The sequence below is a fragment of the Stegostoma tigrinum genome, chromosome 14, assembly GCF_030684315.1.
Source record: "Stegostoma tigrinum isolate sSteTig4 chromosome 14, sSteTig4.hap1, whole genome shotgun sequence".
Lineage (NCBI taxonomy): Eukaryota > Metazoa > Chordata > Chondrichthyes > Orectolobiformes > Stegostomatidae > Stegostoma > Stegostoma tigrinum.
In genome coordinates this window covers 14,915,549-14,942,465 of record NC_081367.1, presented here as the reverse complement: position 1 = coordinate 14,942,465, position 26,917 = coordinate 14,915,549, and the positions used below count along the sequence as shown (strand labels likewise).

Genomic DNA, 26,917 nt, shown 5'->3' with positions numbered 1-26,917 from the left:
TTGTGTTTTCCCTGATTCCTTCTGCCAAGCCTTTCTCGTGCCCCCTCCTGGCTCTCCTCAGACCATTTTTGAGCTCCTCCCTTGCCTGCGTGTAATCCTCTCTAGCTGAACTTGACCCTAGCTTCCTCCACCTTATGTAAGCTACCTTCTTCCTTTTCACAAGAAGCTCCACCGCTCTCGTCATCCAAGGTTCCTTTATCTTACCCCTTCTTGCCTGTCTCAGAGGGACATATTTACTCATCACTCGCAACAACTGTTCCTTAAACAGTCTCCACATGTCTATAGTTCCCTTACCATGGAACAATTGCTCCCAGTCCATGCTTCCTAACTCATATCTAATCGCGTCATAGTTTCCTCTTCCCCAGTTAAATATCCTCCCATTTTGCCTAATCCTCTCCTTCTCCATAGCTATGTAGAATGTGAGGCAGTTATGGTCACTATCACCAAAATGCTCTCCCACCACAAGATCTGAAGGAATGCCTGTTGATGAGGGGTGTGTTGAATTGAATTCATCAGTTACATGCTGACTTCTGTGTCAACTTTTTCAACACCTGGCTTGTTTTGCACTTTTTGGTTAAAAAGTTGAAGACTGTTGAGGCAAGTCGGATTATTGACATAGTATTTAACAAGTATTAATCCCCCTTACTTTGCAACTCACTGCTGCCTAGTGATAAACTCGTCATACTGCTTGTGAAAAGCATTAAAGATCAAGCAAGACACTTCTGAGTTTGAGATAGGCTCCATCAGGCTTTCATTTGATTCTGCCACAAATATATATGGCACCTCACATTGCACAATGCCCTATAAGATTTTGCCTCTAAAATCTACAACAAACCAGGGGATTTCACCAGGGATGATCAGGTCATTTCCTAATCCCCTAGCCACCATGCGAATATTCTGTCAATCAAGTAAGGAGTGGCATTTATGTAGCACTGTCAACACGATAAAAGGCCCTAAGGCATAATTGTTTAAATTGGAAACAAACTGAACAATCGCAGTAAAGTTAAGAGAGCTGATCAAAAGAATGAATAAGCTTTTGCAAGACAGTGAGGGAAGAACACAACACAAAGCATGAACATGGTCATTCAAATAGAATCAAATGGTTGAACATTCTGCATCCACGTGAGAGGTGTGATAGCAGTGGAATGCAAAGGAGGTCCAGGGCAGAGTTCTGTGGAACACAAGTTAGGTGCAAGGCTACAGGAGGTAATGTATGCAACATCGGGCAACTCCATTGGTGAAATAACAGCAAGATTCTGAGATTTAGCTCTGGTTCATCCACAACCCAATAACAGGCAGTTAGACATACATATTGTGATATCGAGGTACATGATAGAGAAGTCAACGAGAGCACAAGTCATTATTCAGATGCAGCTGATTCTATAGCACACAGGAAGTATTTGGTTAGTTTTAAAATTTATTTGCTGCTTTAAATCTGTTATTTTCAAGAAACAACAGAGAGAGGTTGTGTATTTAGATCTTCAGGCCAGATTCTGTTTATAATGGAAGGACTGTTTTAAATATTTCATTTTAATAAGCCATTGTGAGTCTTCTTTCTTCAGTCCTATGTTATTTTAACAAGTGATCTACCACCTTTGATTTAATAATGAGCCAGGTTAGCATGAGCTGGGAGGGAATTTTAAAATTTAACAAATAGCACTAGATTTGAGAATTTATAAAAATTAATATACAATTAAGATATTCAGTAAGAGAACTTCCATGTTTCTTTTCAAATGTCTCCATTCAATACAATTGTTCTTATCACAAATTAGCCCTGATTTTTCTTGATAAATAAAACCTCAAAAATAATTAGAGTTGTTTACGGCAAAATGTTCAGCCCTTACTTGGAAAGGCCATCTATTGATTATTAAGGGATAGATATGCATTTAAATAAAATCAGTCAGTTTGAACAAAGTGAAGCAGAATAACAAACTGAATGTACTTCTTGACAGAAGATAATTAGGTTTTGCATTATTTAAGTTCCGAACAGTATACCCATATACTTAATCCTACTTGTCCCATTCCTGGTATGAGCAGTGTCATTACCCTAATAGAAAAATCAATGTTGTGCAAGTTTTACAGCCAACCAGGCACGTCCCTTACTCTGAGCCTCAGTATTTGGATATGGCCACAGCATCACAAAAGTGTTCACCTGCCAATTGATATGAGCAGTCACTTGCAGTATTGCCGACAGTTAATCGTTTTAACAGCGGATGTATCATTTGCTCTCTGCTGGTCCCACTAACAGATAGTGAACAAGACACTTGCAAACAGAAGTGCCAGAAATCCACACAGAACATTATGATCACAAACCATTGGTGGGACTTACATTCAAAGATCTTGTGTCTCCACGAGCAAAACTGGTTTTTCAGGGGTGTGTCTGTTTCTGTGTTCTTCTACTTGGCAACCAAATGGAAACAACACTCGAAGAAAACAAAATTCTTTGATCTGTAAGCACTTATTTTAATTTTCCTATTCCTGATTAATCAAGGATCTCATTACATTTAGTTGCCTGACAAAAAAGGAATCAATTTTGCTCACTGTTTGGACTTCTGACTTTGCCTGATCCTCTGTATATTCAATGGATGAGGTACAACAGCCTTTAAAGTTAAATGTTGGAGGAATGATTTTTGAGACACTTCCTGATACTCTTGCCAAGGTTCCCAGCTCCAAGCTGAGCAGGATTCTCGTAGAATCAGAGCCCACCATACCACAGACTGGGGCCAGGGAATACTTTATAGATAGGGATGGATCTTTATTTGGATACATCTTAGACTTCCTCAGGACATCTGAATTACTGCTGCCCAGCGGCTTCTGTGACTATGACTCGCTTCGAAAGGAATTTGAATTCTATGAACTGGATCCAGTATCATGCATATTGGAGTCGTTACAGAAGAAAAACAAATCAGAGGTTCTAGAGATACGTTACATTCAAAAGGGGTCGGGAGCCTTTTTCAGAATCTTCGGATCGTCTGTGGAAACAGTTTACGCACTTTCCAGTCAGATAACGATGCATGCAGAGAGAACAAGCTCCAAACCATGGGTTTCTGTTGAGAAAAAGAATCCTACCACTGCCCAGAAGCTTTCATTTCATGATCTGGTTTTCCAGTGTGGATCTAACCCTTATGGGAAAGGACAGCAAGTTAACATGTAAGTACTAAACACCAAATTATTATTCATCTATGAGTTATAAGTCAAGAAACATGAGTTTAATTTTTAAGAAAACAATATGTCAATAATATACAAGACATTTTGCATATTGTTTCCAAGGTTACATTTCACTTTGAATTACTGAAACACCTTGTTAATTTGTGAAATTTCTGCAAAAGTGATTCATTTGTGTTTTATCGCTATCTGCACATTCAGTTTTCTTTTTAAATTTGTTCATGGAATGAGGCATCGCTGGCTGAGCTAGCATTTATTGCCCATTCCTAATTGCCCACAGCACAGTTAAGAGCCAGCCACATTGCTGTGGTTCTGAGGTCAGGTAGGCCAGAGCAGGTAAGGATGGCAATTACCTTCCCTAAAAGACATTAGTGATCTGGATGGGTTTCTCTAAAAATCAACAATAGATTCATGGTCATCATTAGACTTCTAATTCCAGATTTTTATTGAATTCAAATTCTGCTATTTGCCATGGCAGAATTTGAACACAGGTGTCTGGAATATTATTTCGGATTCTTGATTCAGAGTCCAGTACATATTATGTAGAATTTTACATTTTATTCACAACACTGAAATAATGAGGCTGTAGGCACGCTCGCTGATCCGGTGGGTTTGGTTGCAAGTGTTTCATCACCCTGCTGGGTAACATCATCAGTGCGCCTCTGGTGAAGCATTAGTGTTCTGTCCCGCTTGTTATTTATATGCTTCAGTTTGTTGGGATTGTTGGTATTACTTCTGGTTCTGTTTTTCAGTGGTTTGTACACAGCGTCTAATTCAATATGCTTGTTGATGGAGTTCTGGTTGGAATACCAGACCTCCAGGAATTCCCTGGCACATCTCTGTTTGGCTTGTGCGATTATGGATGTGTTGTCCCATGTCCCTTGTCCGTGTGTAGTGAGACGAGTGAGAATTGGTCGTGTCTCTTGGTGGCTAGTTCATGTTCATGTATCCATATTGTCAATTTTCTTCTGGTTTGGCCGATGCAGTGTTTCTCATGGACCTTACATGGTATTCTGTATATTACACCAGTTTTGCTGGTTTTGGGTATGGGATCCTTTACGTCCATCAGCAGCTGTCAGAAGGTGGTCGTCAGGTTGTAAGGTAATCTGCTACCTAGGGGTCTGAGTAGTCTTGTGGTCATCTCTGAAATGTCCCCGATGTCGGCTCGGGTGATTACTGAGTCTGGGTGCGTTGTGTCTTCCTGTTGTGGTCTGTCTCAGAGGTAATGGCGGATTGTGTTTTTGGGGTTTCCGTTTCTTTTGAAGACTGCGTACAAGTGTTCCTGTTCTACTTTTTGTAGTTCCGGGTTGCTGTGATATGTTGTGGCTCACTTAAACAGTATCCTGATGCAACTCTGTTTGTGGGTTGCTAGTGAAATTGAGTATCTAGCCATATGAGTAGTCTTCCTGTAAATGCTAGTTTGGAGTTCCCCATTGTTTTTCTGTTCTACCATTACGTCCAGGAAGGGTAGTCAGTTGTTGTTCTCTTCTTCTTTTGTGAATCCCAGTAAGGCCATTGTTTGTGTTGGTGGGTTTCTTCTAGTTTTGTGTGTTTAAAAATAATAAAGGTGCCATCTATGTATTAGATGTACAGTGGGAGCGCTGTCGGTTCTAACCTTTGGATTACTGCTTCTGCAATCAGTCCTGATATTGGGGATCCCATTGGAAGCCTGTTAATTTTGTTGTATATGTTGTCATTGAAGGTGGTGTGTTGTGAGGCACAGATCTAATAGTTTCATGGTTGTGTCCTTATTGATGTGGTTGGTGTCTGGGTTGCCTGCTTGCTTGATTCATCCAGCAGTGTGGCAATTGTTTCTATGGCTAGGTCAGTGTTTATGGATGTAAATACTGCTGTTATGTCAAAGGATATCATCATCTCATCCTCTTCTATCCTGGTGTCCTTGATGATGGTGAGGAATTGTTGGGATGAGTGAATGGAGTGGATAGTGTTGTCCACTAAGTATTTCAATTTCTGTAGTAGTTCTTTGGCAAGTCTATATGTTGGTGTACCTGGCAGTGAGAGAATCTGTTTGAGGGGACCCTGGTTTGTGTACCTTGGGGAATCTGTAGAATCAGGGTGTGTTGGATCCCTCTGGCTTTATTTTTTGGTGGTCTGTCTTGCTGATGTCTCCTGTGTTGCTTGTGCTTCACATCATCATTCTCCCCTTTATATTTTCAACATTACCATCCATTGCTTTCATCTATTAACATAACTTTCCCTTAAGTGAATGATATCCTATTTAACTTGAATTTCACATGCTACACTTTGAATAAGTTTCTTCTGAATTCCTTATTAGATTTCTTTTCACTTATGCCCACCTAAATTTCAACTCCGTCACAAGTAGAAATTCCTGCATACACTTAGAGACATCTACGAGGTCACCGCTGAGATAGCTTTTCTTGAGAAAGAGAGCCGGTTGATTTTCTCTTTTTTTTATTCCCCTCTGTAAATGTTTATTACACCTTCTTCAGTGGCTCTACATTTCATTTGTAACATGGAATTCACAGCTGTGCATAGTTCTCAAGTATGATGTAGCAAGTTATATATACAGGTTACATGCATGTTTAATGTAACCAATCTGCTTTTTGAATTCTCTCAAAAATTAACTGAGCATTCATTTATAGTTATTAAGGTTTCATTAACCTTCATTGCTCATTTCAGTGATTTGTAAATCTATATCCCTCAGTTCCTTTCTGCATCACTTCGACTTGTACTGCAAAAGGAGTACCTGGTATTCCTATTCCTCTGACCTCACCATGCATCAACTCATACTTATTTATATTTCAATTAATGAGTTATTCACAAGCCTGTTCTGCTAATTGTTTTGTTGACGTCTTGGATTTTGAAACTCAAATCCTGTGGTCCAAATTAGTGCTATTGAATGGTATTTCTGAATTTTCTTTTCTTTAGTCTTCCTTAATATTGATGTTACTTGTGTTTGTGACAAATGAACACTTAAGAAGGGATAGAAGTTAAAGTATAGTGTGGTAAATTAGTAACTCATGATTTCTGATTGTATAAATTGTCTTCAACCAATGTCATAGTACAGAAACCTGGACTTTTTTTTAAACTGGAGTTCACCAATCGGATAAAATTAGGAATTATAGTTAGCTTGACTAAACTTCTACCCTCCCACCACCGCACCCACCCCCCCCAACCCTCCTTCCCCCCACCCCCACTGTTATGAGATCTCAGGCATTGTGGGGCCTAATTTCCAATGCAATACATCTTTGCCAAACATATTTATCATGAAAAGTTGATTTATCAGTTTGTTTTTTTTTAAAAGAAACCACTTTTGCTTTAAACCAAAATGTTTATATTTCTAGGCATAGAATTGGCCATAATTACTAAACAGTTAAATTTACATTGTCATCAATGAAATCATGGGACTAAAAATAGAGATATAGCGCTCTTATTCAACCTTCATCATAACATTTTCCTGCTACTGAGGAAGGTGAGCCAATCTACAGGTTTCTGGTTCAGTTCTATTTCTAACTTTGAATATAAAAATGTCAACAGTTATTAAGTACAGTAGTCTTTGCTATAATTTACAATGGTCCACAAAAAACTTACTCACAGTAAATATGGTGATAGGAAGACTAAAGTTGGACTCCATGCAGGTCAGTTACATTGTTATCCCGTATAGAATCACAATAGGATCAACATGAGGGGATAAATGGACCCAACATTGGCAAGGAGAAGAGAGAAGTATTCAGCAGTTTGTTGCTCCAAATACTTGGCTGATAACAATACAAATCAGATATTGCTACAGGCAAAATAGCAGTTCAGAACCTTGAGACAGTCAAAAGGCAGATTATGAACAGTAAAGATACTGTTATTGTCACAAAATCAGGTTTTAAAATTTCATTTTTTTTTGTATTCTTCAGTTATGTCCAAGTGTTTCCTGGAGGCAAAAAAATTCTTCTGGGCTTCAATGGCTTGGGAATTCTTCTTGATTACCTAACAAAAGTTGGATTTTGTCTCCAGAATACCAGATCAGTCCACCAACAGGAAGGCACAGTGGAATGTTATACTTTCAAACACAATATGAAATAAAACACTTCCTGCACCACCGATCTGTTTTCACTAGTATAATGAGAAAGCCGGATAACTGTCTGTGTCAATGTATTTACTCTTACAAACAATATCAGATTGTATATTTACAATGGCTAAATCCCCACTAACTTTGATTTTTTTTGCCTTTTACAGTTATTGCCCCTTTTCTCTTATTTAGATTGACAGTTTTAAAATTGGTGTAATTGTGAATCATAACAATAATAATTGAAGGAGAAAAAATTACTATGAAATGGTGATCCAAATCAAGCATTTTGTTACAACTGCAGCACGGTGGGGTTGAGAACAGGGTTTGGAGGACATGGGAGAATTCACCTTTGTGATAAAGAAACTCCAAAACGAGAAACACTGAATTTCCAGTTCAGTAAACAGACCAATGGAAAGTATAAGGTTAAACCTACCAATTAACTCTTCATTTGAAGTTTTAGCCCAGTATAGAGCTCTGCTGCATACAACACATCTAATTTAGGATCGTTGTGACTTTGTAATTTAGTCTTCATCAAATTAGCATCTTCCTTGTAATACATAAAACGTTGTGATTATTTAAAGTTTGGTCTTCTCGTGTTTGTGCTTGTTAAGTCAAAAAATAAAAAGGTCAGCAATAGGTCTCTCTCTACAACAATATAACTGAAATTAACAATGTGGTTCTTAAATGTTGAGCACCTGGGTAAGAGTGGAGAGCACCTTTGAAACTGTAGGTTGATATGACCAAATATGCTTGACTATTTTTGGTAAAAAATGTGAAGATTATTTCATATAGTACTTGCATTTATGTATTAATTTCAATTAAACAATTGGCTTTCACAACATAAACATAATAACTACTGAGGTATAATTCTTGCTGTAGTGTGGAAAATAGAAGAGTTACATTTGGAGGCAGTACAGAGGAGATTCACCTGATTGATTTGAGAGTTGAGGTCTTTGTCCTTTGAATAGAGATTGAGCAGTTTAGGCCTATACTCACTCAAGATTAGAAGAACGAGAGAAGACTGAATTGACAAAGTACACACAGAGAGGATGTTTCCTCTTGCGGCACAATCGAGTTTTAGGATAAGGCGCAGAATACTTAAAACAGAGGTGACAGATTATTTCTCTATAAGGGTTACAAATCTGCGCAATTCATTCCCCAAAGTGCGATGGATGCCAGGCCGAACAGTACAGTCAAGGAGGACACGGGCAAATTAGTCACGGGTTAGAGGGTTATGAAAAGCCGGCAGCAAAGTGAATCTGAGGCCAAGAGGAGATCAGCTGTGATCACACTGAATAGCGGAGCAGTGACTGAATTGCCTACTCCTGCTCCAAGTTATTACATTTATTTGCACACAGCAAGCTCTCCCACACAGAAGTAGCAATATCTGACTTTTTTTTAAAACAACAGTGGAATAAGTATTGTCAACACAGAGGTGAAATCTTTGTACCATTTATTTCAAATTGTGCTCCCCACAGGAAAGCAGATGCAGAATAAAAATAGGAAATGCTGGAGAAACTCAAGTTCTGACAGCATCTGTGGAAGGAGAATCAGTGTCAATATTCTGAATCAGAAAAAAAAAAATCTTTAGAACTGGAAGGAAATGGAAAATTGAGAGTTTTACACTATAGGCAGAGAGGAAACAACTTGTGGAGCAAAAACAGAAATTGCTGGAAAAACTCATCAGGTCTGGCAGCATCTGTGGAGGCAAGGCAGTTACATTTTGGGTCCTTTGACACTTCTTCAGAAGATGTTGCCAGATCTGCTGAGTTTTTCCAGCAATTCATGTTTCTGCAATTTCTATTTTGGTTTCCAATTTCCTGTATCTTCAGTTCTTTCAGTTTTTTGTTTCACATTGTGGACCAGCTGGTGAGCGCCCACTGCAAGACCAAGGGCATGCTAATGGAGGCAAAGGAATGATTGAGATGTAAAATAAGCACAAATGATAGGCCTGAGAAAAGAGAAAATGGGTCTGTTCTGTGGATGGTTTTAACTAAAATGAAGAACAGTGGTTCGGCCCTGAGGTTGTTGAACTCAATGCTGAGTTCTGAAGGCTGCAGAGTGCTTAAGCACCAAATATGATGTTATTCCTCCAGCTTGCATGAGCTTCAATGGAACATTGCAACAGTACCAGGACGGGAAAGTTAGCATTAATAGCAAGGTGGTTTGTTGAAACGGCAAACAACTGGAAGGTTGAAGTCATTATTATGGATACAGTGGATATGTTCTGGAAAACGGTCACCCAGTTCGTGTTAATATCAAATTTTAAAACAAAATCAGACAACTGGTCAGAGCACCTATAATCACTTTTCCAGCTTCTCTACTTCACTGACTTACTATCATCAGACAAGCCGTTTGTCTGCCTACCCTTTTTTCTCCGCCCATCTCTCTGGGTTCTGACTCCAACTATCTACTCACTTTTTTATCCTCCCAGCCCCTACCATCAGCATATTTCCTGGGTGCCTTTAGTTGTGAAGGGGGTCACTTGTCTTGAAATGTTAACTGTATTTTCTCCACAGATACAATGGACTGAAGGGCCTTTGTCTGTGCTGCAACTAAGTTTCGGTTTTTGTTTGTTTCGTGGCTGATAGCGCATGTCCCCAATAACTACATTCGGCAGAGAGGCTAGCTTTTGCACTCAGGTTTCTGGAATGGGGCTTAAACCCACAAGCTAAGACAGCAGTGCTTTCATTGACCCACTGCTTAAAAATGTAATAAAATATTTATTGCCATACGCTAACTGTCCTATACATGTGCCACCATCACCACATTACCATGAAATCCAGTTTTAGAATGTTAGCTTTCATTTATGAAGTCGCTGATTGAAAAGGTAAAGAAAATCTTACAAATAATAAAAACTATCAAATGATCAAAAATAAAGAACAGCTTTTCATTTTCATTTTCAACAAAGTGAAAGAATAAATAAATTGGCGGCATCATATTTTATTGTTATTTTGGGTAGGAAGCAAATTAAACCTCCACAACTTTGGGAAATACAACTCTCAACATTATAAATGGGTCACAGTGAAAGCAGAGCATAGATGCCTTCCTTTCTGCAACAGTAATTTGGCATCTGTGTAAAGCACACAGAACTCCCCGAAACATAAAATCGTATTTTGAATTTCCAGAATATACATACATACTTTGACAGCGGCTGTGAAAAATCTCTTATTGAGCAGCAACTGGGATCGTTGCAAAGCACCGTTAATTCCTCTGTGCCATGTCTGAACCAGATTTTGCTCACACTTTGATACCACTGCAGGAGATACATTAATAATGCAAATAATGAAGAAGAAAGAGCAAATTGTAAAATAGCAAGACCATCTTTCTTCTAGCAGACATGAAGGAACAAGCAGTTATGGATGAAGTGGCAACAAATCTCTGTAAAATCAATAAATGCTATGACTGCTGAGCAGAATGCCGTAACATCTGATATGCTTTCTTTTATGACATTGATTTTTTCTAGTACCTCAAACACTCCTGGTTGGTGCACCTGTCATGTCAATTTTGAGGTCTGCTTGAAACCTGTACAATCCAGCAGTTAATATGCAAATATACAAAAATGCTGTTCTTCCTATTAAGTCAGTCCCTTTATTATTTAACACTGAAACAGATTGAGAGCTCTCACAACACTCTAATTTCAAATGTATATCAATGAAATATTCTATTTCCCTTGGAATCTCACAATTTAACCGTAGTCCCCATAGGTCTACTGGCCCTAGTAATGTAAAAGTTGCATTGAGGATGTGTTTAATGTAAAATATGCCATTTTATATATTAATCAGATTCCTTCATTCATCTTTACTCTAGACTTGAGCTTTAAGCATCTTCCATCAACCTTCATCCCATCCGCCTTTCTGTTTTTCAAACCTTTTCCAATGCATATTGCACAAGTGTGGTGGTAAGAATTATACGTTCCATTCATATCGTTCTTAAAATTAACAATTGTGGTTTTCTTTCATCACTCTAAATTAGTTGTGTGAATTCACAATAATCAATACGGCTTGGTATACAATTTCATTCATTGAAACCTTTCAAGTAATCTGTATAAGAATTGCCAGTGCAAGGTCAAGAGGCTCACGGCCAGCAATTTAAAAAAAAAGAAAAGGAAAACTTTATTAAAGAAAGTACCACATGCCCAAGTACAATGGAATCATGTCTGTTCACCCAAATGTATTGAGGCATAACACCTTTTCTGCATTTTTAAAAGTGAAATGAAATAAAGGTAATAGGCACAGTCTACTGAAGAACTTCCAGCAACAGTAGTAAACTACATATGAAGCTCAAAAAATATCAGATCACAGAAAGTGACAGTATAACAGATGATAATCAGTGTGGCTTGCCGTAAATCATTTGAGGGCACTTTAGGATTCAGCTAAGAAATCTCATCTATCATGGAGGAAGCAAGGTTTAGAAAAGCACTTTCAATGAATAGCAGTGGGTCTGTGGAGCTGCAAAGAATTACACAGTAGTACAGCCTTCCAAATAACTGGAAGGTGAAAGTTTCAGAAATGCCAAATAACAAGGATGGGTGAGGTTTGTAATTAAATTGGGAGTTTAGAGTCCCAACTGCCCTGAACTGTTCAAATTTAAAGAAATAATTCTAATATTTTCATGCCACGGCAGAGAATCAGCTTGATTTGTATTTCACGTGCCACCACTTGTAATCATTTAAAACATTGAAAAGATCTGATCAAATTGAAAATTCAGAATCATAAATTCAAAGTTCACATTTCAGCAGTAGAACGCTGAATGGGCAACAGCAAAACACAAGTAGCATTTAAACCTGGCTACTTAGTAATTAATCCAGCATCTCAAACTTTAAAAAATTACATGCTATGACAGAACAGATCTTTCCACTACAAGTGGGTGAGAACTGATGTGATCATTAAAGACAGGTGAATTCAGATCCGTTTACACAGGCCACCATTAGGGATTTCAAATGCTTGTGTTTTTACATATTTTGTAATGATATTTTAAACGTATTTCAGTCTTTACACGCTGAGCAAAACAACCAAGCCCTGTGGACAGTCCATTACTGCACAGCTGTATAACTTTCCTAGGTCCTACTTCAATTTCCTTTAGAGACAAATCCAAATGCCCAGATTGTGCCAATTAATGCTGAATCACGGATGGCTTAATATTGTGAATTTGCATCTGATTTAGAAGCAGATTCAGATCCTTGGTCATTTCACCTGAACAACAGAGAAAGGTAACTTCTATTCACTGAGCTGACTGAGAGGCAAATTTTGTTCCCTACTGGTGAAAGCAATATTTCACTGTTCGCACCCAGTCATTAACTTGATCATACAGTTAAAATCTGGTCAACAGACAAGTTGTGGCCAGTCTAAGCAAGTTCTTGAAAGTTATTTGTGTTATCATTCTCATCTTCTCAGAGTTCTGGCCTATAATGTTCAGCATGCAATGTGCCAAAAACATTTCCCTTCCAATAGAACAAAATCACAACAGACAAAGTGGAGCGCAAATATCAATGAACAAAAAGATACTAATTGTAAAAGTTTCCAATTCATCTTCTAGAATGTTTCTTGCTGAAATATCCATGTTTCATTGAAAATAATAATGTAGAATGTAGTTGAGCAATAGGTCACACCATGGTCAAGGCCATCGTGAATAGTTCTATTACTAGTGGGATTCAAAGACAACAAGCAGCTTAGGAAATTTCTGCAGGTTTGGGGAAAGCCTGAAATGTTGTGTAAAAATTGCTCGCTCTGGTATGTTAACTAACTTCTGGCAATGTTCTGTACATTGGTGCAACTCTGCAGAATTTCTTCTAGTGCAAATCTGCAGCAAGCTTCTGCCATTTGAGGTGTTCAGACTATCAGCAATGATACAAAGGTTTGTACACTGTAAATCATTGCAGGTATCAAGCCTAATAAAAGCCATCTCTTGCTCAATTACACTGCAAGGAGGCAGGGTTAATGCAATCAAGTGTACATATCTCTGAACATACACAGCAGTAGTCTGTATAAGGTCAAAACATACTTTAGGTCATTTTTACAAAGACTAACCTGATGCTGGTTTTACACTCAAGATATACCATTGATGTACAGTGGTGCATCCCGAAAGATTTCTCAAAAGACTATGAAGATTAAGTTGGATTTATACTATTTGAAGGCCTTTGATGTATGCCTGACCAAAATACTCTATTTGGTTCACAAAGGAATAAACAATAAATATATTACCAATAAGCAGTCACTCAAAGTAGCAGACATTGTAGAATATTTACAGAAGCCATCTCGTGATCCACATTTTTCAAATGCACAATTCTTGTCCATAAAACAGTAATAAAAACTAAAAGTTGTATATTCCAATACAAAATCTTCCATACAGAAATCATTGGATCTTGCAATATTCCACTGTAATGTTGACATTACGCAGGTATGGACACATGCATCATTAGCAGTGTGGCATTTAAGCATCTTGCTGAAAATACAGGCTTATAGAATATTTTAACTGAAAACAAGGACTCATCCTTGTCTGCCCTTAAGTAAATGGATAGTGAAAACGAAATCAAGAGATAGAGAGAAAACTAGCAGGAGAGTGGGAGTGCAAGAAAAATTGAATGTGAGAGATTACACACGCGTGAGTGAGAGGAATGAGTTAGGAGGTTCATGAATATACTTTCCTGGACAAGAATAACACAACATGCACTGTGTTGACCATCTAAGACAACATAAATTCTGGAGTTTGAAACTCAGTGTATTGGAAGTTTTGGGTTTTAAATGAATGGTAACTGAAATCATCCCTATGACATCTAGTCTTTCCTAAATTCCACTGACGAATATACAGAAACCATCTGATTTTCCATGATTGAGTTTGTCCCTGAGGTGAATACCTATACATTTTCCAGTGATCTTGCACTTCCATTGCTTTCTGTCCACAGAACTGAACCTAAATTATAATACACCTTTATAATAAGAAAGAAAAACACAACGAAAAGCATATTCCCATTCCAGTCTCTTAGCTCTTTGTCACATTTGAGAAGATTTCGGTAGAAAAAAGGAGGAACTCCTTAAACAGAGTTAAACAATTTCATGTTCACAGCTTAAAGTTCACCGTGTGGGGTGTGACCTATGAAATGAAAGAGATACCAGAAGTTAGAGTTCAACAATTCACATCATTGTGGCAAGACAAAGTTCACCATAATACTACTAAATTGATCAAATTTTGGTTCAAAAAGGCAATCAAACACTCCTAGTTTCCACCATGACCTCCCCCACCCCTTCCTGCTGCTGTCTACACCAATTCAGGTTTTCATCACAAGGATTACAATACCCTCTCTGCGTTTCAGATGCCACTAAATCTATACAAAGGTTCAGAAATGTGCACCGCCTCCATTTTAGTTAATTGAACTGGCATCTTATCCTGTTTCTAGTCACATATTATTTTGCTCAATTTTTGTTCCAAGATTGGCACATTATAAGATTCATTCAATCAAAAAATTTTACACAAAAATATTTTATAAATCACTTCACTATAGGTGAAAGAAAAATCAAAATCATGCCCAGATGATTGACATCAGTTCATGCTCTCAATTTGAAATTTTTGTCAGGAATATTGGATATGATGTCATTTCCTTAACAAAAATATCAATTGGAGGCCTAGGCAAACGTTAGGGGCTTCTAACCCAGAAAATGAGAAAGTATGCAAGTGCACCACAGTTATACAACGCCTAGCATTGTAAGGAACCAAGCATGGGCAGAGAGATTCAACGCTGATTGCACTTGTGCAACTGTTTCTGGTGTCAGGCCGATTGACATCAAGCTTTACAAGAAAAGGAAAGTGCAGGTCTTACAGAAAGCTTCAAAGGCGATTCTTCAAGGCTAAAAGAAATACTTCTAGGCTAGCTGGAGCCGGCTAATGATCAGAGCATGATTCGGTTCTTCTGGAGGAATGCTTGCAGCATACATATTAAGGAGGTGACTACTTGAGAGTTTTACAAATAACTATATATTCAAGAATACTTATTAAATACTCTAGCTTGATTTGTTTTTTGGGTTTTGCAAGTACATGCACTAATTTCATATGTACTGGATTAGTAAAATATTCCATTCCATGCAATTACTGCTGGAATGAACAGTGACACCCACATCCTGTGAATGAATTCAAAAAAAGACAATGCTTTACCCAGAGAATGTTGTCTGCAGTTTAGAAAGTTAAGAAATAGAATTATAATTTTTCTTGTATGTGCATTGGTACTTGTGGATTTTTAAAATTCATTTAAGAGATAAGAGCATGACTGGCTAGGCCAGGATTTGTTGCCGATACCCACATGTCCTTGAGAACACCGTGGTGAGCCGTCTTCTTCAATCACTGCAGTACTCAGTACAGCAGGGAGAGAATTTCAGGATTTTGATATGGTGACAGTGAAGGAACAGCAGCATACTTCAAATCAAGATGGTGAGTGGCAATGGAGGGGAACTTGTAGGAAGTGGTGCCCTGCTGCTCTTGTCCTTCTTGGTGGCAAAGGTCATGGATTTGGAAGTGCTGTGTAAGGAGCCTTGTTGTGTTGTTGCAGTGTACCTTACAGATCGTACACACAGCTAAAACTGTAGAGTGGTGGTGGAGGGAGTGAATTTTGAAGATGTTATATGGTCTGCCAATCAAGAGGGCTGCTTTGTCCTGGATGGTGTCAAACTTCTTTAGTGCTGTTGGAGCAGCACTAATCCATGACACTCATCAACCAGTATAGCAGATGAAGGGGAGAAAGATGTGATGGGTGGACAAAGTCATGAAGTTGGCATAAAAGTATGTGGGTCCATGAGGGATGGGCAGAGGGCATTAGGGTGTATGAGTTGGGATATGTGCTGGCGAGGGAATGAGAGGCTCAAGTGTTGGTGGGGTGTTCTATATTTCTTCCTTTTTGGAGGGGTAAAGTCAAACTTTGGATCTGGTCCTGGGGCATTTTTGGTGGAGGTAAAGCATCATTTGGCAAAGTAAAAAGGCATGTTTGTGTGTAATAAGTGTATAAAGTTGTCAAGAATTTGTCCAAAACAAAATAGTGAAGATTTTTTAAAAAAGTGACTGCTGATGTAAAAGCATGATAGTTTTCAAAATCCTATCATTTCCACAGTGGGGTGCTTACTGATGGACAGCTTCTCCTGCTAATTGAATGGAAATATTTGTTGGCCAAGCTTTTAATCATTTAATTAAGATGTTTAGAATAATAGAGTCACAGAGTAATACAGCACAGAAATAGACCCTTCCATCCAACTCGTACGTGTCGACCGGACATCCAAATCTGACCCAATTCCATTTGGCAGCATTTGGCCCATATCCCTCCAAATCCATGTATTCATATAACAATCCAGATACTTTTAAACGCTGTAATTATGCACAGCTTCCTCTGGCAGCTTGTTCCATACATACACCAGCCTCAGCATGAAAGAGTTATCCCTCAAGTTCTCTTTAAAATCTTTCCCTTCTCACCATACACCTATGCCCTGTAGTTTTGGACTCCCACCCCCACAAAACTTTTGAAAAACGACACTGGCTTTTTACCCAGTGAGAGGCTTTGGGGGCATACATTGGCATGGAGGAACACAGAGAGCGAGGAGATGAGAGCAGGAGGGATACTTTCTCCTTTTATTGCAGTGTTCCCCCCCGCCCCAGGTAGGCTTCCTACCCAGCCCACCTGAAGAACGAGACAGCTTCTTAGTCTCCTCCCAGCCCGTGAAACCTGCTCCCAAACAAGTCCAAAGTCGCTGAGTGAAAACACAAAAAGTGAGCAGCCAATTTTAACGGTCAAAACTGTGGAGTCAGGCTTTGTCCCAACTCTGCACCTTCAAAATGGAAATACAATTTTGCTCTAGAATCACAAATGAATGAAGTAGATTTTCCAAACTCGTAGTATGTCATCACTATCTATTTCCACCGCAGTAATTTTCTTTTTATTTGTGCAGGAGATGTGGAATTTGCTCTTATTACACAGTGGTGAGTTGCCTTCTTGAACCCATTGACATGCATTCAATGTTGGTACATATGCAATGCTGTTAGGTAGGGAGTTCTAGGACCTTGATTGCAGGAACAGCAATATAGTTCCAAATCACCATGATAGATGGATTGGAAAGGAATTTACAGGGTGGTGTTCCCATGTATCTGCTGCCTTTGTCCTTCTATGTGGTAGTAATTGTGGGTTTGGAGCTTGCTACCTAAGAATATTGGTAAATCTCTGCACTGTATCTTGTGGATGGTACATACTGCTGCTACTGAGCGTCAGTGATGGAGGGTGTAAATGTTTGTGGATATGTTGCCAATCAAATGGACTGCTCTGTGTGTTGTTAGAGCTGCACTCATCCAGGCAAGTGGGGGCTATTCCATAATCCTCTTAACTTATGCCTTATAGATGGTGAACAGGCTTTAAGAAGTTAGATGATGAGTAAGTCACTGCAGGATTCCTAGCATCTGATTTGCTCCTGTAATCACAGTGTTTAAATAGCTAGTCCAGTTCCTTTTCTGGGTGACAGTAACCACCATAACTGTTAATAATATCAAGGGCGATGGTTAAGCTCTCTTTTGTTGTAGATGGTCATTGCCTAATTGCCACATAAGGAGCTATTGAGTCAGATGACTGAAAGTTTGGTCCAAAAGTTAGGGTTATGGTTGTATCTTAAAGGAAGAAGCAAACAGAGCAGTGGAGAGCTATAAACAGTGTACTCCAGTAATATGGACTCAACAACAGTCTCCAATTAAAATCTGGGATGTTCATTAGGTCAGAATTAAAAGAATACAAATTATAGAATACAATTATAAAAGAACACATTAAAATGATTTGATTCAGCTCATCAGCAGCTGAAATTCTCATTCGTGATTCTTAATACTCTCAACGTGATCATTCCAATGCACTCCTGGCTGGAAAAACACACAACCTTCACAGGAATATTCTCTTTCTGGTTTTGCAAATTCCTCCACAAAATAGAGCCTTCCTATCTCTAATTTGTATTCTTTTTATTCTGACTTAATGAATATCCCAGATTTTATCTGGGGACTGTTGTGGAGTCCAAATTACTGGAATACCCTGTTTACAGCTCTCCACTGCTCTATTTGCTTCTTTCTTTAGGATACACCCATAACCTTAACTTTTGGACCAAACTTTCAGTCATCTGATTTATATCTCCTTATGTGGCTCAGTGTTTGTTTCATAATGCTCTTGTGAAGTGGCCTTGAGATATTGTAAAATATTAAATGAACTGAGTTGTTGTTGCATGGATTCACTCTAAAATAGCACTCACTTATTTCAAATGCTTTGCAAAATGCCTTCTAACATCAACAAACTCACCTTCTGTGCTGGTTATGTCATCTGCACCTGTATGAGCTAATCCATTCAATTTCCCCTCCTGGAACAATTTCTGAAGCTGTTTTAGCTCTTGATCATAGTCTTGCCATTCAGGAACAATTCGTACTGCTGCCTCCAGTTTGGGTTCTTTAGTCATAGGGTTATTGCACTAGAAGAAGGTTAAAATAAATACCATTCAGAAAAATGTCACAACATAGTTCAATGACACTGAACAAGACTAGCATTTTAGAGGTGATCTGTAACATTCCAGTTAATGAATTTTTTAAGTTATTAAGATGTGCTTTAACAAATTCACAATGACTTATTCATGCCAGTGATCTGGTCATTATTGTTTTACAGGGTCTTACAACATATGCACTCCCACCTAGGCCCTTTCAATATACAAACTGATAACACGGATTGAATGTGATCACAATTTCAGCAAAACATCGGTTAAAGCAGGTATTACGCTGTGTTGATTAATGTCTCCAGTGGTGCAGCTGAAGAGGTGCTGAAAATATATGTTGTTAGTTAAAACTAGCAAACCATCTACCCTCAGACAGTTTAGTCCCACTGCTATTTTAAAACTTCAAATCATATCTCTTTCAAGTTGACAATTTGTACAAAATTTTTACAAAATAATAGCAACAGTTCTCTCAGCTTCTCCTGGTCACTGGTGCCCTTAAAATATACACCAATGCAGCAGCTCTTCTCTTAACACTATCCAAGATAACCATATTCCCTGAGACAGGACATAGCAGGCCTTCTACAAAACCAGGACGGTGTTTACTTCTTTCATATTTGAAAGCGAAATTTGCCAAAGTACTAGAAGCCCGTATGCTGTTCACGCATTAGACAGACAGATGGCTGGTGTGAGTTTAACCTGAAGACCACCCTGCCTCAGAGCAGGGCAAGATTGAGAAGGCCCGTACTTCGTAAGATGTTGTTTGGGCAGTACGTCTTAGTTCAATTTCATTATCGCGTTATACTATAACACAGTTTCTAGACCTTTAAGGACTCGTCCACCGTAACTGCTAGACCCTTGACCTGCTTAAATCCTTAACCATAATTTGTGAATATATTCACCACGCCAAGCTACAGAATAGAATCATCGAATCCCTAGTGTGGAAACAGGCCATTTGGCCCAACAAGTCCACAATGCCCCTCTGAACAGCTTTCAATCCACTTCCCCTGCAACACTACAGTGCTCATAGTTAATCCACCTTATTTACACACCCCTGCACACTACATGCAATTCAACATGGCCAATCCACCTAACCTGTACATCTATGGACTGAGGGGGAAACTGGAGCACCTGGAAGAAACCCATGCAGACACGTGGAGGAGGTGCAAACTCCACACAGACAGTCACTAAGGTGGAATTGAACCTGGGCTCCTAGCACTGCGAGGCAGCAGTGCTAATCACTGAGCCACCGAGCCACCCATTTCACTGCATTTGTCTGTATAAGAGTATTCTAGCAGACACTGACCAATTTCCAGTTATATGTAGTACTGCTTGCAATCTTTTCTCCAATAACAGATTTGTTTTGATGTCTGAGTGAATAGCAAACATTATGTCATGAACTTACCAAATCAATAGTTTTAGCCCTCTTCTTTGATGCTTCATCACACCAGGTCTCACACCACAGCCAGTGCTGGGGAAGGGACTTAATGGGCACTTGATGGATCATGTTGTTAGGCAGATCCTATAAAACACATGCCCCACACAAGAAAAAGTAAGTAATTTCAAGAATTTTCTGATTATTATGTAGTGCTGCAATATAAAATTACTGAAGTGTTGTAACTATTTGATTTAAGCCTGTTTTCTTTGTGGAGAAAATCTGCCACTGCCCACACAAAAACTGGACAGCATAATTGTAAACACATCAGTCATGACACTGTTCTCCAATGACATTCAGCCACTGCTAGTTTCAATTACTAACATCTACATGAAATCTAAAAGGTTTTTCATTTAGACACCGCATCTACAAACCACCACCACTTCAAAGCATTTTACAGCCAAAAATGTACTTACTAAGTGCAGTCACAGTTGTAATGCAAGCAATGCAGCAGTCAATTTGCATACAGCAATGTCTCACAAGCTAAATGACAATCCATTTTAATGATGCTAATTGGAAGATGAATTTTGCTCAGACTCTGAACTCTTTCTTGAATCGTACCAGATGATCTTTTACATTCAGCTGAAGGGGCAGACAGGCGCTCTGTTCAAAATCTCCCACGAAAGTTGATACATAATAGCGCAGTGTCCATCACTACTCTCATACCAGCCTCAATTTTCTACTCAAGCATTTGGAATGGGACTTATTGCAAAGACCTTCTTCCACAGAGCTTAGTGGGCTACCACAGATTCATGGCTGACACCTCACTTCATTCAAGAAAGAAATGCAGGTCACCTGTCAATTGATGTTAATGTTCATTTTATTTTAGCAGGTCAGGTACTGGTCATTGCCATACAAAAGCAACTTCACTCAATGCAAGAAACGTTGCATCAAACGTCCTGTGACTGCACCTTAATGTCCATGATTAGGGCAACAATGCTTGTAATTCAAACATACTGATTTCAGCTCAAGCACAATCTTGATTTTATTTCATGAGGTAGTCAAACAATAAGCTAAAAGGATAGTTGGCAGAAAGAGAAAAGGCTGTGAAATGGAGAATGAGGAATAGAGAGAGTATGTGAAATCTCAAGGGCAAGACATTATTGATTTAAAAAAACGGCTAAAACATATGTTATTAATGAGAGAATCCTACATCTTATATTGAGATTCAGTAGCTGGAGTGGGGAAGGGTTATGGGAAAGAAGAGGGTATACTGTCACTCGGTTTTCATTTCTTCTTCTATTGGATGCAGTTTCTCTCCCTCTGCAGAGAAAACAAATTTTCTGGAAGGCGAAACACATTTACATACCATTCAACCTTTGGGATTGTGTTACAGACTTCCAGTGTTCTTTGTGAAAAAAAAACATTGTTTTTGTTTTAATTTCACTCTTACATAGCCCTGCTTTAACTGATTGTGCCTTCTTATTCTCAGCTTTTCTAATACATAGCAAATACGGAGGAACTATTTCCTGTTGAGTCTTGAATTATTTTAAATACCTCACAGATCAGCATTCAACTTTGGGTTGGGAATACAAACGACATTTATGAATTTTATATGCTTAACCTACCCTCTGAATTGTGATATTCTGATGAAATTGGACTGTACTCCCTCCAAGATCAATATTACATTCCAACGATACTTTATCCAAAATTGAATGTTGTCCCTCAAAAGAAGTCGAACAGCTGAAACATAATTGCTTGGATTCCAGCGATTCAAGCTAAAGGTGTCCTTGGCTACCATTCTTACAGGCAGTGAATTCCAGATACCCACCACCCTCAGTGAAACGAAACGTTTTCCTTAAAACTCCTTCCCCTCACCTTAAATCTATGCCTCTTGGTGATTAAGCCCTCTACTAAGGGACACATTGATTCTTATCCACCCATAGTTATCTCTTATACAGCAGAAACACCCCGAAACAATGCAATCGTTCTGCACAACTGAAAAGATCAAAGCCTGTGCATAATCTCCAAAGCAATCACATCTTTTCCACAGAACTAGCAACCAGAAATGCACACAGTACTCAAACTGTAGCCTCAATAATGTCCTATACAGCTTCATCATAACCTCCTAACTCTTGCATTTTATAGACTAATTAGGGGAAGTGCTCTATATATCATCTTAACCACACAAACCAAACTATTCATGTGGAAGTCAAAATGCTGGGTGACTTCAGCTCCGTGTTTGCTTCAAAAGACAATCACTTTGGACACCAGGCACCAAAACCTAAGGGCATGCTTCGTGGGCGCCAGCCATGTGCAATCAACATCCATATACTCTGGCATCCAACATGTGCCAGTTTTTAAGAACCTTCAAGGCACATCTCTGATCCCCTGACAGGATGTTTGCAAACTTCAATGCTGCACCTCAGGGCACAATTGAAACTATCATTGTAATGCTGTAACAAGGACATTTTGGGGTCAAGGACCCACATGCAACTCATGAACCAAACCGCATTACAGGGAAACCAAGTGGAGGCTTGGGGACTGCTTTGCGGAACACCTATGCTCAGTTCGCGCTAAACAACTGCACCTCCCATCACAAACCAATTCAACTCCCCCTCCCATTCCTCAGACGACATGTACATCCTGGGCCTCCTGCAGTGCCACAACAATGCCACCCAAAGGTTGCAGGAACAGCACCTAATATTTCGCTTGGGAACCCTGCAGCCCAATGGTATCAATATGGACTTCACAAGCTTCAAAATCTCCCCTCCCCTTACTGCATCCCAAAACCAGCCCTGCTTGTCCCCGCCTCCCTAACCTGTCCTTTCTCCCATTTATCCCCTCCTCCCACCTCCTACTTCCTAACCTCATCTCACCCCGACCTGTCCGTCCTCCATAGACTGACCAATCCCCTCCCTAACTCCCCACTTACACTCACCTTTATTGGCTCCATCCACGCCTCTTTGACCTGTCTGTCTCCTTTCCACCTATCTTCCCTTCTATCCACCTCCCTCCTCTCCCTATTTATTTCAGAACCCCCTTCCCCTCCCCCATTTCTGAAGAAGGATCTAAGCCTGAAATGTCAGCTTTCCTGCTCCTCTGATGGTGTTTGGCCTGCTGCGTTCATCCAGCTCTACACCTTGTTATTTCTGCATTACCGGCCTGATCACTTGCCTTCTTAGTACTCCCTTACTCTGACCTCATCTGAATGCTCACAACATCCCTTTCTCGACTTGTCTTTTTAATGCCTTGCCCATCAGTCAGAGAACCAGGCTCACTGTACTGCTGTATTGCCATGCCACTTAGCGCAGACAAAAATAAGGAAACTATGGCTATCAGCAGCCTTCAGACAAGTGAAGGGAGATAGACTTGGCCCAAAGGGGCCCAGCACAATAAGTCAAGGTCAGCCTTCAATGTCTATTAAGGGGCTTGGGCACAGTCAATCTGCTACTTGGGGAGATTACATTCCAGATCTTCTCCCCTTTAAGGATGAAGAATTGAACTGGGCAGGCCACAATCCATTTTGAATATTTTGGTCCTACTGGAAGCCGTTTACCTTATGGAATGAGACTAAGAGACACACAGGTATTAAAGGAGATGAAAGTAGGTGGCAAAGCTGTTATCATCCATGTAGGTGAGGAAGTGTCGCAATTAAGTGAGTGACAGCAAGTGAGGGATGATGTGGCATGCAACAGTGAGAGTGGTAGAGATTGAGCCCTTGATGGAAAGTGGTTACAATAACAAAGACAGATTGAGAGTGAGGTTTTGTAAAGAAGGCAATACACTTCTATTGGTGACGAAGAGGTGGGCATTGACCTTCTTGCTACATTGCTGGGCATACTTCCAGACAGCTAAGACTGCATGGAACCAGATGAAACCTCAGATGGTGCTGGTGCCAGTCCACTGTGGAACACCCCAGCAGTGGAGGGTGGTAGATTGGGGCTAGAATTGGACAAGAAGGGGCAAGAGAGAGAAAGGGTTAGGTAGGTAATGAAGCGAGTTTGCTAACTTTAGTGAGAAAACCTACTCAGCCTGTGCATTCCTTCGCGAAACTCAACAAAATTGCCACTTTTCCAAAAAAAGTAAGATTCAGCCCAAAGTGGGTTTTTTTCCTCCCATAACAGCAAAAGTAATGGTCAAAAACCCAACAATAATTCCAGAACCACGAGTAAATGTTATAGTAGCTATAAAATAGGCAGTAATGTCTTTACGAAATGCTGAGAGCATGGCCTTGTCATAAATACTTTATTGCATCAGCAACACAGTTATAAATTGCTTGGTTGATGCAAACAGTGGGCTTGCCAATGGTCAACAGTACTCGTCAGGAAGATGCCCCGTTTAGCACCTTTAATATTCAGTCCATTTACCACTGACGCACTGTGGCAGCTACAAAATACTTTGCAATACCTCACCAGGACTACTGAGACAACATTGTCCAAATCTGCAATTAACTTTTGATCTCTCACTTTCTCACTGAAGCTCCTACGGTGGAAACTGGCCTTCTGGGTGTTGTACACTCCCTCGCTCAATTTTCAGTGACCCTCGTTAAGCCCACTATGAACGGCCCATCGCACACAGAGAGCCTCTCACTAGACTTCTTTCTAGATGCAACAAAACTTCCCATTGAAGAAAAGTGCCTCTTCCACAGTCCAAATGTATCAGGAAGATCATCTAGCCAGCTGCACATAACATTAAACCATTATGAATCTGAAGGCATGTTACTTCTTTTCTGTACATTTAATCTCAAAATTTACAATTTACTCCCGTGAATGTTTTTAATGAATATGCATGACACGTCTATTCATTAAAAAGATATTTCAAGCACTTGCTGATCTGTCTCCTATCTGCCCCCAACTTAATCCACAGTTATAATCTTGCCACTGGGAAACTGACATTTACACTCCTCACTATTAAAATCCCTGCCAGCCTGGTTTCCCATTCCCCAGTGCAGAGTTTGATCCTGACCACACCACCTGATCTAGCAAAAGAAAAGTCAAGCATTTTATGCCAGTTGGAAAAGGACAAGGAAATTTCAAGTCAGTGCTGTGCAAGCATCAAAATGCTCTAAGTGCCTGATGTAGGCAAATTATCAAAGTCAGAAAAAAAAATAATCAAAGCAAATTACTGTAGATGCTGAAGATGTGAAAGAAAACAAAGTGCTGGAGAAACTTGGTCTGACTGGCAACAGCTGTGAAGACAGAAAGTCAGTGAATGATTTGGGTTTCATATGACTCTCCTTTAAAATGTTAATTCTGTTTCTTTCTCCAAAGATGTTACCAGACCTGCTGAGCCTTTCCAGTGTACTCTGCTTTCATTTCATTAAAAAAAACACTTGTTTTGAGCCACTTGCTGCAGGGAATCCTAACTTTGACGAGAGGAACCCGACGAGAAGAGTTTTGAAGAAGAGTCATTGAGTTAAAATGTTAGTTATATTTTTCTCTTCCTGCTGCCACACCTGCTGAATATTTCAACCAAATTCTCCTTCTATTTCAGATTTCCACTTTCTGCAGAATTTTGACCTCAAATGAGATGATTTCTGGGACTACAAGTGCAATTTGGAGGAAAAAGATGAAAGAAATCAGCTGGATTTTGTTTGGAACAACAGGGGCTAAAGTATATTGATTAAACCTCCTCTCGATTTTTAAAAAAGGCTCAGCGTCTGTGCCAATCTAATGTAAGAAATAAAAAGGCATTTGTGCACAGAGCACAAAGGAAGACTAGTGGTGTTTGTACAATGTGTCTCAGAATAGTGTAACAATGTAATTCGTACCAAGAACATAGCAACGTCTGGATTTTCATCTCCTCATAATATCTGTAGTTGGAAATGCATGAACTCCAAAATATTGTTTTTCTTCCTACCTTATACGCATAAATGTATATCTGTAAATGATCACTGGCCTTTTATAAATTAAGACATGGATTAACTCCAGTAAAATTCTACAAGTCATTGGTACATCTCAATTCTGAGAACACGTATGCATACCTGGTCAAGATTGGATAAGCTGTTCGGGTCCTGACTGAGACCTTGATACTGCCCTCGAAGTCGATCACCAGCAGCAATCTTTCGGAATTTCTTTAAGTCCACCACATACAAGGCACTAAATGGACAGAATTTTTTTAAAATGGTTTTGTATAAACATTAAAGTCATAAAATTGTTGAAGAGATGATAGTAAATAAATATTAGTGTGTGACTGCTGCATTTTAATAATACTACGAACAGACTCAGCTACTCTGTAATTACAAAAAGGCACATTGATAAGCTTCTGCTTCAACCTTTAGAGATGGCTTTCTACTATCAATTCACCTAAAAAACTGTGGTCACCAAAAAGCAAAAATGCTGCAAATGTTCTGAACATATTTTTGGATGCTTGCTTGGCCATCAAGCTCCCTATACCTATTATTGACAACTAGCCTCTGACAAAACAGTCTGCACAGCAGGAATTTGTACAGGTAAGGGGGGCATTAAGCGGTGTGCCTGCCAAATTTTGACACATGGCCAAAGCTGAGAATGAGAATTCATCAAGTCACTGTTAAGAATTCCTCTGGATCAACCTCTGATGCTCATAATGAAAGCTTCATGATTGGTTCCAAATTTCACTACAAGTAACAAGTGTACTGTATAAAGATAAAACTATTCCATTAACTTAGTCATCTAGCTGAGTTTTTAAACTGTACATTATTTATTTATTAAAATAATTTGTTCGACTTATGTATAGAGCAATTCAAATTAAATATCACAAGATATCAATTCAAACATAGTGAATCAATGGAGCCTGCTATTAATTAGACATGCAATGCACATTTAAGCATCTAAATCTTTAGTCTGGCATGTGGCTGAATATCTGAATTGC

At 39.2% G+C, this 26,917-nt stretch overlaps 2 protein-coding genes across 5 annotated transcripts in view; one reads left to right on the top strand and one right to left on the bottom strand.

Annotated features, from left to right (window-relative positions):
* Positions 1 to 2,419: 2,419 nt before the first annotated feature.
* LOC125457581 (putative potassium channel regulatory protein) lies at positions 2,420 to 26,169 on the top strand. 3 transcript variants are annotated; one of them, XM_059651015.1, is made up of 3 exons: positions 2,420 to 3,150; positions 18,864 to 18,965; positions 25,559 to 26,169. In XM_059651015.1, exons 1-2 carry the CDS (start codon positions 2,582 to 2,584, stop codon positions 18,925 to 18,927), a joined length of 633 nt encoding a protein of 210 aa, XP_059506998.1. In that variant the 5' UTR covers positions 2,420 to 2,581; the 3' UTR covers positions 18,928 to 18,965; positions 25,559 to 26,169. The 3 variants fall into 3 exon arrangements, with proteins under 3 accessions (XP_059506998.1, XP_059506999.1, XP_048397946.1); XM_059651016.1 differs by lacking the exon at positions 18,864 to 18,965; XM_048541989.2 differs by lacking the exons at positions 18,864 to 18,965; positions 25,559 to 26,169 and adding an exon at positions 7,053 to 8,246.
* Positions 11,298 to 26,917, bottom strand: part of uggt1 (UDP-glucose glycoprotein glucosyltransferase 1) — a 130,189-nt gene continuing 114,569 nt past the window's right edge. For both annotated transcript variants that reach the window (XM_059651013.1, XM_059651014.1), the window contains 4 exons: positions 26,049 to 26,163; positions 20,093 to 20,209; positions 18,507 to 18,672; positions 11,298 to 14,299 (listed from right to left, as the gene is read on the bottom strand). In XM_059651013.1, coding sequence (XP_059506996.1) covers positions 14,274 to 14,299; positions 18,507 to 18,672; positions 20,093 to 20,209; positions 26,049 to 26,163 — 424 coding nt within the window. In that variant the 3' untranslated portion in view covers positions 11,298 to 14,273. The remainder of the gene's footprint in view (positions 14,300 to 18,506; positions 18,673 to 20,092; positions 20,210 to 26,048; positions 26,164 to 26,917) is intronic.

What these genes read in the sequence shown, in the direction of transcription:
- LOC125457581 (XM_048541989.2), top strand. Translation starts at nt 2,582, where the DNA reads ATGGATGAGGTACAACAGCCTTTAAAGTTAAATGTTGGAGGAATGATT. An exon ending in AAAGGACAGCAAGTTAACAT is followed by an intron (nt 3,151 to 7,052) that starts GTAAGTACTAAA and finishes TGTATTCTTCAG; the next exon opens with TTATGTCCAAGTGTTTCCTG.